This window comes from Tachyglossus aculeatus, chromosome 2 (genome assembly GCF_015852505.1).
Source record: "Tachyglossus aculeatus isolate mTacAcu1 chromosome 2, mTacAcu1.pri, whole genome shotgun sequence".
In the NCBI taxonomy this organism is placed as follows: Eukaryota; Metazoa; Chordata; class Mammalia; order Monotremata; family Tachyglossidae; genus Tachyglossus; species Tachyglossus aculeatus.
Genome location: NC_052067.1, coordinates 95,152,901 through 95,163,922, shown reverse-complemented (window position 1 = coordinate 95,163,922; position 11,022 = coordinate 95,152,901). Strand labels below are relative to the sequence as shown.

General features: G+C 50.9%; 1 protein-coding gene across 1 annotated transcript; it reads left to right on the top strand.

Annotated features, from left to right (window-relative positions):
- Positions 1 to 434: 434 nt before the first annotated feature.
- FABP7 (fatty acid binding protein 7) lies at positions 435 to 10,661 on the top strand. The gene is made up of 4 exons (XM_038768791.1): positions 435 to 591; positions 3,140 to 3,312; positions 6,547 to 6,648; positions 10,312 to 10,661. The coding sequence occupies exons 1-4, from the start codon at positions 519 to 521 to the stop codon at positions 10,360 to 10,362; spliced, it is 399 nt and encodes a 132-aa protein (XP_038624719.1). The 5' UTR covers positions 435 to 518; the 3' UTR covers positions 10,363 to 10,661.
- Positions 10,662 to 11,022: the final 361 nt, after the last annotated feature.

The window sequence follows — 11,022 nt, the reverse complement described above, 5'->3', positions numbered from 1 at the left end:
TCCCCAAATTGTCCCTTTCCCCATCCCCGAACCCAAAAGCCCCCCATCCCCTCTCTCCCTTCCCCAAATGGTCCCTTTCCCCATCCCCAACCATAAAACCCCCCCTCCCCTCTCCCCCCCTCCCCAAATGGTCCCTTTCCCCACCCCCCAACCATAAAACCTCATCCCCTCTCTCCCTTCCCCAAATGGTCCCTTTCCCCACCCCCCAACCCTAAAGCCCCCATCCCCTCTCCCCGCTCCCCAAATGGTCCCTTTCCCCACCCCCCAACCCCAAAGCCCCCCATCCCCTCTCCCCCCGCCCCCTGCCCCGATCTGCTAGAAAGGCGGAGGGGCGGAGGGGGGGGGGCGGAGTTCGCAGGCCCTCCCTCCTCCCTCCTCCCTCCTCCCTCCGTCGGTCCGTCCGTCGGAGGGTCGGTCCCGTCCGGCCCATAAGAAGGGCTGGCCGGGGAGGGGAGCCCGGAGTGAGGCCCCCTGGCCGGCCGGCCGGCCCATCGCCCCGCGACGGGAGGGCGTCCACCATGGTGGAAGCTTTCTGTGCCACCTGGAAGCTGACCGACAGCCACAACTTCGACGACTTCATGAAGGCTCTCGGTGGGTGTCCGGCCGCGGGGTTGGGGAGGGGAAGAATCATCAGCACCATCACCATCACCATCATCATCATCATCATGGTGGCCCTTACTAGGTGCAAAGCGCTGTTCTAAGCGCTGGGGAGGTTACAAGGTGATCAGGGGGTCCCCCGGGGGGCTCACAGTCTTCACCCCCATTTTACAGATGAGGCAACGGAGGCCCAGAGAAATGAAGTGACTTGCCCCGAGTCACACAGCTGATAAGCGGTGGAGCCGGAATTTGAACCCATGACCTCTGCCTCCGAAGCCCGGGCTCTTTCCACTGAACCACGCTGCTTCTCTGCTTCTCCCAAGTTGTCACTTTCCCTATCCCCCAACCATAATAATAATAACGATAGCATTTATTAAGCGCTTACTATGTGCAAAGCACTGTTCTAAGCGCTGGGGAGGTTACACAGTGATCAGATTGTCCCACGGGGGGCTCACAGTCTTAATCCCCATTTTTCCAGATGAGGTAACGGGGGCACAGAGAAGTTAAGTGACTTGCCCAAAGTCACAGAGCTAAGTTGCGGAGCTGGGATTTGAACCCATGACCTCTGACTCCAAAGCCCGGGCTCTTTCCACTGAGCCATGCTACTTCTCAACCATAAAGCCCCCCATCCACTCTTCCCTTCTCCCCGAATCCCCCTCATCCGAATGATGCTACTTGTTAAGCGCTGACGATGTGCCCAACACTGTGCTAAGCGCTGGGGCGGATACAAGGTCATCAGGTTGTCCCTGGTGGGGCTCCCAGTCTTCATCCCCATTGGGTAGATGAGGTCTCCGAGGCCCAGAGAAGTGAAGCGACTGGCCCAAAGTCACACAGCAAACAAGCAGCAGCCCCCAACCCCCCGCCCCCCGGGACATGTCCTCACCCCCCCCAACCCGGGCATGTACTGGCCACCTTAAGTGGCCTAGCGGACAGAGCGCGGGTTCAAGTCCCGCCTCGGCCACTTGGCTGCTGGGTCACCTTGGGTAAGCGCTTAACTAATGCCATTGTTATTATTAATTATTATCATTATTATTATACTTGTTCTGGGACTCCCATCATGCGTGTCCTGGGGATCCCATCATGCATGACCGGGCACACCCATCGTACGTGGCGTAGCGGAGAGAGCATGGGCTCTAATCCCGGCTCCTCTACTTGCCCGCTGGGTGACCTTGGGTACAGCACTTAACTTCTCTGGGCCTCGGTTCCTTTCTCTGGAAAATGAGGATTGAGACTGTGAGTCCCACGGGGGACGGGGTTTATACCCAACCCCATTTGCTTGAATCCACCCCAGCGCCTAGGACAGTGTCTGGCACATACTAAGCACTTAACTAATGCTATTATTACTATTATTATTATTGTTATATGTATTTTGGGACCCCCATCATGCATGTCCTGGGGATTCCATCATGCATGACTGGGATACCCATCGTACATGGCATAGCGGATAGAGCACAGGTTCTAATCCCGGCTCTTCTACTTGTCCGCTGGGTGACCTTGGGCACAGCACTTAACTTCTCTGGGCCGCGATTCCCTAGTCTGGAAAATGGGGATCGAGACTGTGAGCCCCACAGGGGACAGGGGCTGTGCCCAACCCCATTTGCTTGCATCCACACCAGTGCTTAGGAAAGTGTCTGGCACACAGTATGCACTTAACTAATGCTATTATTATTATTCTTACGTTCCGGGACTCCCATCATGAGTGTTCTGGGGATTCTATCATGCATGTTCGGGCACACCCATCATACGTGGTGTAGCGGATAGAGCACGGGCTCTAATCCCGGCTCCTCTACTTGTCTGCTGGGTCACATTGGGCACAGCACTTAACTTCTCTGGGCCTCGATTCCCTCGTCTGGAAAATGGGGATTGAGGCTGTGAGTCCCACCGGGGACAGGAACTGTATTCAACCCCATTTGCTTGTATCCACTCCAGCGCTTAGTACAGTGCCTTGCACACAGTAAGAGCTTTACTAATAGCATTATTATTACTATTATTATTATTATTACACATGTTCTGGGACTCCCAGCATGCATGTCCTGGGGATTCCATCGCGCATGTCCTGGCACACCCATCATGCATGTCCTGACACACCCATAATGCATGTCTGAGCACACTCACCATGTATGGTCTGGGGCTCGCATCATGCATGTTCTGGGGTTCTGATGACGGGCTGCTCCGCACGAGGCCCCTCCAGGCATAGTTTTGGCAAACCCACCATCCATGTGCCGGAATCATGCGGGCTCTGGGATCAGACCTGTTGTTCTGGCCCTCGGCCTATTCCCTGGTAGTCTTTACGTCGCAGGGGTCTTCATTCATCCGATCGTATTTATTGAGTGCTTACTGTGTGCAGAGCACTGTACTAAGTGCTTGGAAAGTACAATTCAGCAATAAAGAGTGGGCTTACAGTCTAGAGTGCAGGGCCCCCCAAGGAGAGGGGTCAGGGGTCAGGGCTGGGGTCGGTGGGCTGCCGGGGGCGATTCTCCCCGGGGCTGGAGTGGGACCGAGGATGACGGGATCGTGTCACCCTTCTTCCCCATGGGCCCAGGCGTGGGGTTCGCCACGCGACAGGTGGGGAACGTGACGAAGCCCACGGTGATCATCAGCCAGGATGGGGAGCGGGTGGTCATCAAGACCCAGAGCACCTTCAAGAACACAGAGATCTGCTTCAAGCTGGGAGAGGAGTTCGAAGAAACCACGGCCGACGACAGGACCTGCAAGGTGCGCAATCGGGATAATTATTTCTACTGATGCCTTTGTCTACGTGGATTGATCAATCAATCAATCATTCGTATTTATTGAGCGCTTACTGTGTGCACAGCACTGTACTAAGCGCTTGGGAAGTACAAGTTGGCAACATATAGAGACAGTTCTTACCCAACAGTGGGCTCACAGTCTAGAAGGGGGAGACAGAACAGATTGATGTCTGTCTTCCCCCTCTAGGCTGGGAGCCCGTTGTCGGCAGGAGTTGTCTCTCTTTATTACTGTATTGTTCCTTCCCAAGCACTTAGTATAGTGCTCTGCACACAGTAAGCACTCAATAAATACAACTGAAGGAATGAATGAATTGGTCTTCCCCACCAAGGATGGAGCTGAGCTCGCGGGCATTCAGTCTTCCTCACTTTCTGCCTCTCCTCCTACTTTACCTTCTCTTCCCCATCTCCCCTCTCTCCTTCCCACCTTCCCATCTTTCCCCTCTCCTTCCCTTCTTCCTCCTCTCCTCCCCACCTTTCTTCTCTCCTCCCCTCCTTCTTTCTCCCCTCCCCACCTTCTCCCTTTCTTCTCCACGTTCCCCCTCTCTTTTCTCTTCACCCCTTTGTCACTACCCCCCCCTTCCCCATATTTCCCCTCTCCTCCCCTCCTTCCTCCTCTCCTCTCCTTCTTCCCCCTCTCCTCCCCTCCTTACTCCTCCTCTCCCCACCTTCTCCCTCTCCTCCCCACCTTCCCCCTTCTCTCCACCTTCCCCCTCTCTTTCCCTCTTCCCTCTTCTCCATTACCCTCTCTCTTCGTCTTCCCCCTCTCCTCCCCTCCTTCCTCCTCTCTTTTTCTTCTTCCTCTCTTAGCCACCTTTACCATCTCCTCCCCTCCTTCCCTCTCTCTTCCCCACCTTCTCCCTCTCCTCCCCACCTTCTCCCTCTCTTTCCCTCTTCCCCCTTCTCTATTACCCCCTCTTTTCCACAGCTTCCCCCTCTCTTCCCCACCTTTACCGTCTCCTCTCCTCCTTCCCCCCCTCCTCCCCTCCTTCCTCCTCTCCTCCCCACCTTCTCTCTCTCCTCCCCACCTTCCCCCTCTCTTTCCCTCTTCCCCCTTCTCCATTAGCCCCTCTCTTCCCTATCTACGCCATCTCCTCCCCTCCTTTCCCCTCTCCTCCCTTCCTTTCCCCTCACCTCCCTTCCTTCCTCCTCTCCTCTTTTTCTTCCTCTTCTCTTCCCCACCTTTACCGTCTCCTCCCCTCCTTCCCCCTCTCCTCCCCAACTTTCTTTTCTCCTCCCGTCCTATTTTTTTAATGGCATTTATTAAGCACTTACTATGTGCAAAGCACTGTTCTAAGCGTTCCTCCCTCCTCTCCCCCCACAGTCTCCCTCTCCTCCTCACCTTCCCCTTTCCCTCTTTCCCTCTTCTCTACTACCCCCCTCTTTCCCACCTTCCCCCTCTCCTCCCCTCCTTCCTCCTCTCCTCCCTTCCTTTCCCCTCTCCTCCCCTCCTTTCCCTTCTCCTCCCCTCCTTCCTCCTCTCCTCCCTTCCTTCCTTCTCTCCTCCTCTCCTTCCTCCTCTCCTCCCCATATTCCCCCTCTCTTTCCCTCCTTTCTCCTCTCTTCTCCTCCTTCCTTGTCTCCTCCCCTCCTTCCTCATCTCCTCCCTTCCTTCCTTCTCTCTTCCCCTCCTTCCTCCTCTCTTCCCCACCTTTCCCCTCTTCCTCCTCTCCTTCCCTTCTTCCTCTTCTCCTCCTCATCTTCCTCCTCTCCTCCTCTCCTTCCTCCTCTCTTCTTCTTCCTCCTCTCCTCCCCTCCTTTCTCCTCTCTTCCCCACTCTCCCCCCTTTTTCTCTCTTCCCCTTTCTCCCCTACCCCCTCTCTTCCCCACCTTCCCCCTTTCCACCCCTCCTTCCTCCTCTCCTCCCCACCTTCTCCCTCTCCTCCTCAGCTTCCTCCTCTCTTCCCTCCCCTCCCTTCCCCTTCCCTCCTTTTCCCTTCTCTTTCCCACCTTCTCCTGCTTGTTCCTTGTTTCTTCTGTATTAGGAGGGGATCCCACTCTGATTCTCCAGCATAGTATTTCATTCATTTCCCGCAAGGATTCCGTGTTGTCTCTTTCCCCACACCCTTTCCTCACTTCTCTCGCCTGATCTCTTTTCGATCCTCAGTATGGAAAAGTGAACGGGCATCCTTCAGAGAAGCTGACGCAAGATCAGACCGACCAGCAGAATCTTGCCTAATCTGACTTTGAATGCAGAAAGGCTTGAGGGCAAATACAAATTTTGTTGTTGTTGTGGTGGTGGTTTTTGTTTATTTTTCCTGGAATGAGATTTCCCTAGATTTTTATTTGAAGTAATGTTAGTCTGGAATCCCATTGCATTTAAATCCATGGGTTATGGTCACTAATAATAAGGATAAGCAGAGTTAATCAAAAAATGATCTTTATATGAGTAACAACAGTGCTCTTGGTGCCAGCCAAGAGATCCCTATTAGTTGAAGCAGCATGGCGTGGTGGATAAAGCACAAACCTGGGAGTCAAAAGATCATGAGTTCTAATCCCGGCTCTGCCACATGTCTGCTGTGTGGCCCTGGGCAAGCCACTTCACGTCTCTGTGCCTCAGTTACCTCATCTGTAAAATGAGGATTGGGTCTCAAGTGGGACACGGACTGTATCCAATCTAATTTGCTTGCATCCACCCCAGCACTTAATAGAGTGCCTGGGTCATTGTAAGTGCTTAACAAATACCATAATTATTATTACTGAAGGCTGTTTTTAATGGTGCTTCCCAGAAGAGATCACCTGAAGAGCTCTCTTCCCTCCATCATATAAGCACAGCTATCCAAGAGGTCTGTCTTGTCTTGTTTTCTGCCGTTGAGTCGTTTCCGACCCGTAGTGACACCACAGCCCAGAACGCCCCGCTCTCCATCGGCAATCATTCTGGTAGTGGTCCAGAGAGTTTTCTTGGGAAAAATCCGGAAGCGGTTTACCATTCCCCCCTTCCACGCAGTAAACTTGAGTCTCCACCCTCAACTCTTTCTCTTGACGCTGCTGCCCAGCACGGGTGAGTTTTGACTTGTAGCAGATTGCCTTCCACTCGCTAGCCACTGCCCAAGTTAGGAACGGGATGGACAGGCCTCTGCTTGACTCTCCCTCCCATAGCTGAGACTGGTAGAGGACTGGAAACTCTCCAGGTGTGACCCTGAGAGGGGAAAGAGGTCTGCGTTAATACCATATTCATTGTGTATCTTCTATTCCTCTACAGTCCGTGGTGACTTTGGATGGAAATAAACTAGTTCACCTGCAGAAGTGGGATGGAAAGGAGACCAATTTTGTTAGAGAAATTAAGGATGGGAAAATGATTATGGTAAGTAAATGCGAGTTTGTAGCATAACACGACCCGAAAGAACCTCTCCGTATTCAAAACATAAAAGCAACAACCTATCGTTTTCACACATGCCAGTCTATTGGATAGACTGTGGAAATTTGGCTGTTGGCTGTCATTTCTAAAGGAGTCCAATACAAAGATGTTTGGAGACCATCTAAATCCTAGTGATCTGATATTTACTGAGCACCTACCATGTGCATAGCAAGGCAGCTGGCACATAGTAAGCGCTTAACAAATACCATCATTATTATGACTAAACTCTTGTGAAAGTACGATAGATTTAGCAGCATGGCTCAGTGGAAAGAGCACGGGCTTTGGAGTCAGAGTTCATGGGTTCGAATCCCAGCTCCACCACACATCTGCTGTGTGACCTTGGGCAAGTCACTTAACTTCTCTGAGCCTCAGTTACCTCATCTGTAAAATGGGGATTAAGACTGAGAGCCCCACGTGGAACAACCTGATCACCTTCCCCCTTCTAGACTGTGAGCCCGCTGTTGGGTAGGGACTGTCTCTATGTGTTGCCGACTTGTACTTCCCAAGCACTTAGTCCAGTGCTTTGCACACAGTAAGCGCTCAATAAATACAATTGATTGATTGATTGTATCCCCCCAGCGCTTAGAACAGCGCTTTGCACACAGTAAGTGCTCAACAAATGTCATCATTATTATTATTATTATATAGAAGACACGATCCCTGCAATCACCATCTAACTGGGGTGGGGGCGGAGGGGAAGTGAACACTTCCCCCCTTCAAAGCCCTACTGAAAGCTCACCTCCTCCAGGAGGCCTTCCCAGACTGAGCCCCCCTTTTCCTCAGCTCTTCCTCCCCTCCCCATCGCCCCGATTCCCTCCCTCCGCTCTACCCCTCTCCCCATCCCACAGTACTTGTGTATATATTTACATATTTATTATTCTATTTCTTTGATTAATGATGTGTATATATCTAGAATTCTATTTATTTATATTGATGCTACTGATGCCTGTCTATTGGCTCTGTTTTGTTTCGTTGTCTGTCTCCCCTCCGTCGTTGGGTAGGGATTATCTCTATCTGTTGATGAATTGTACTTCCCAAGTGCTTAGTACAGTGCTCTCCATTTTAGAGGGAGGGAGTGAGTCGGGGCAATGGGGAGGGGAGGAGGAGCCGAGGAAAAGGAGGGCTCAGTCTGAGAAGGCGTCCTGGAGGAGGTGAGCTCTCAGCAGGGCTTTGAAGGGAGGAAGAGAGCTAGTTTGGCGGATGTGCAGAGGGAGGGCATTCCAGGCCAGGGGAAGGATGGGGGCTGGGGGTCCACGGTGGGACAGGTGAGAACGAGGCCCAGTGAGGAGGTTAATTGCAGCAGAGGAGCGGAGGGTGCGGGCTGGGCTGGAGAAGGAGAGAAGGGAGGTGAGGTAGGAGGGGGCGAGGGGATGGAGAGCTTTGAAGCCGAGAGTGAGGAGTTTTTGAGCACTTTCTGTGTTTACTGCACTGTATTAAGTGCTCGGGAGAGTATGACATAGCAATATAATGGACACATCTAAGGATGGAAACTGTGAATCAGGTAGATTCCCAGTATAATCGGAAGGACTGTAGGAGGATGTAAGCTCATAGTCCCAAATATTTTCATCACATAGGCTTCCTCCAGTTGTTGTAGTAGCCTGTTCCAGAGCCTTCCTTGGTGGGTTGAAAACTTTTTCTGCTTTCTGGCCACATGGCGTTTGGGGAGACCATGAAGAACTTGAACTTTAGGGGTTCCTCGAAGCCCCAGGCAGTGTTGCCCCAGGTGGAGCACTGTTCTAAGGGCTGAGAACAAGCAGGCAGATGCCAGTCTAAAATGATCTGGGGGAACCCCTAGCCCACTGCTCCCAAGACAAGCAAAATTGCCTAGTGGATAGCCAAGTTCTCATCCACATCTAATCCCCCGATACTTTCAAAACGAAGCACAGAGTCACAGCAACGGACCATGTGGTTCTGGCAAATGCAGAATCTCAATGAGTCAGAAGGACCTGGGCTCTAGTCCTGGCTTTGCCACTTATCTGCTGTGTGACCTTGGGCAAGTCGTTTCACTTCTCCGTGCCTCAGTTACCTTATCTGTAATGGGGATTATGACGGTGAGCCCCACGCGGGACAGGGACTGTGTCCAACCTGATTACCTTGTATCTACTTCAATGCTTAGTACAGTGCCTGGCATGTAGTGGGCACTTAACAAATAGCGTAAAAAATTCCTCTGGCACTTTGAGACTTGCTCATTCAAAGACCCAAATGCTCCACTCCTTTTTCATTTTAGGAAATTGAGTAGAACAGATTCCGCATTCCCAGTCAGTGCCCTGTGCGCTGGAGGTGACCAGCTCAGTGCTCTTCAAGTGCTCAATAAATACAACTACAGATGCATGGGGATGCCAGTCCTCTAGACTGTAAGCTTGTTGTGGACAGGGGGCATGTCTGACAGCTCTGTTATATTGTACTCTCCCAAGCTCTTGGGACAGAAAGAGCTCAATCAATATGATAGATTGAAGGGGATGATATCCAGCAGGGCAGTCATCACATTGCACGAAGCAGCGTGGCTAAGTGGAAAGAGCCCGGGCTTGGGAGTCAGAGGTCATGGGTTCGAATCCTGGCTCCGCCACTTGTCAACTGTGTGACTTTGGGTAAGTCACTTCACTTCTCTGGGCCTCAGTTACCATATCTGTAAAACGGGGATGAAGACTGCGAGCCCCACGTGGGACAAACTGTTAACCTTGTATCTACCCCAGCGATTAGAACAGTGCTCGGCACATAGTAAGCGCTTAACAAATGCCATCGTTATTATTGTCATCAAAAGTCTGGGTGTCTCTGCTGGACAGTCTTGGTCTGGATGGACTGTGGGGCTGATCTAGGATGACTTCCCTCCCTCAAGTCCTACATTCTTATGTAATATGTAAGCCTGCAGTATATAGGTATGTAGTATGTAGTCAGCTTTCCCTGACTAATCTCCCTCCCCAGTCACCCTGACCTGCTCCCTTTGTTATCCCGCCTCTCAGACCCCCAGCACTTACGTACAGATCTGTCCTTTATTTACTTACATTAACGTCTGTCTCCCTCTCTAGACTGTAAGCTGGTTGTAGGCAGGAAATGGGTTTGTCGTATTGCTATACTGTATTCTCCCAAGCGCTTAATGTAGTGCTCTGCACACAGTACGCACTCAATAAATACAATTGATTGAATGACTCACTGAATAATAATGCTACTACTAATAATTATGTTATTTGTTAAGCCTTTACTATGTGCCACTGTACTAAACGCTGGGGTGGACACAAGCAAATCAGGTTGGACATAGTCCCTGTCCCACGTGGCGTTCACAGACTCAATCCCCACTTCACAGATGAGATAACAGGCACAGAGAAGTGAAGTGACTTGCCCAAGGTGACAGAACAGAAAGCGGGGGAGTCGGGACTAGAACCCATGACCTTCTGACTCCTAGGCCTGTGCTGTATAAAATAATAAAAAGTAATGATGGCATTTGTTTAGCGCTTACTATGTGCAAAGCACTGTTTTATCCACTACACCATGCTGCTTCTCTTGAATATTACTACTACTACTACTACTACTACTACTACTTCTACTACTACTACTACTACTAATAATAATAATAATATTTGCTAATGTGATTTGTGTGTTTGGAATTTTCAGACACTCACCTTTGAAGACGTGGTCGCCATCCGTCACTACGAGAAAGCGTAGGAAGTGGCTGGAACAGTGTTTAGGTGAATTTCTGCTGGATGAAGTACAGTTCCCACAGAAGCGTCACCTAACGCTACAGACCCCAGGGGGGTCGGGCCTGGTGTCATCGTGCGAGGCAAACTGAGGAGGGGCGGGGGGGAATTTGGGGAAGTTCCATCACAAAATTGGAAAACTCTTGTTCCGCAATTTAGAGGGTGTTTGACAACTTTTTATCAAAATGAATAGCTCTACAATTGAGGGGAATTTTTTTTACAATTTTTATGAATTCCGATTGAGCAAATAAAAAAACGTTTGACATCCGTGTGATTTTTTTCTTTCTCTCCGAGGAAGTCATCGATATGGTGGGAAAGCAGGTCACGGAGGTGGGTTATAGCACACTCCTTTTTCCGATGGCTGTTTACATTCACATCTAGGAACATTTGTGCAGTGAGTTTTCAGTCATTCATTCTTTCAATTGTGTTTATTGAGCACTTACCGTGTTCAGAGCACAGTGCTAAGTGCTTGGGAGCGTACGATATAACAATAAAGAGACACACTTCCTGCTTGCAACAGGCTCCTCTCCAGTCCACACTTCACTGTGCTACCCAGATTATTTTTGTACAAAAACGTTTAGGACATGTCGCCCCACTCCTCAAAAAATCCAGTGATTGCCCATCCACC

Excerpts from the sequence above, each read along its gene's own strand:
- FABP7 (XM_038768791.1), top strand. The coding sequence starts at position 519 with ATGGTGGAAGCTTTCTGTGCCACCTGGAAGCTGACCGACAGCCACAAC. Across the intron at positions 592-3,139 it reads CGACTTCATGAAGGCTCTCG|GCGTGGGGTTCGCCACGCGA; the intron begins GTGGGTGTCCGG and ends CCATGGGCCCAG. Across the intron at positions 6,649-10,311 it reads AGGATGGGAAAATGATTATG|ACACTCACCTTTGAAGACGT; the intron begins GTAAGTAAATGC and ends TGGAATTTTCAG.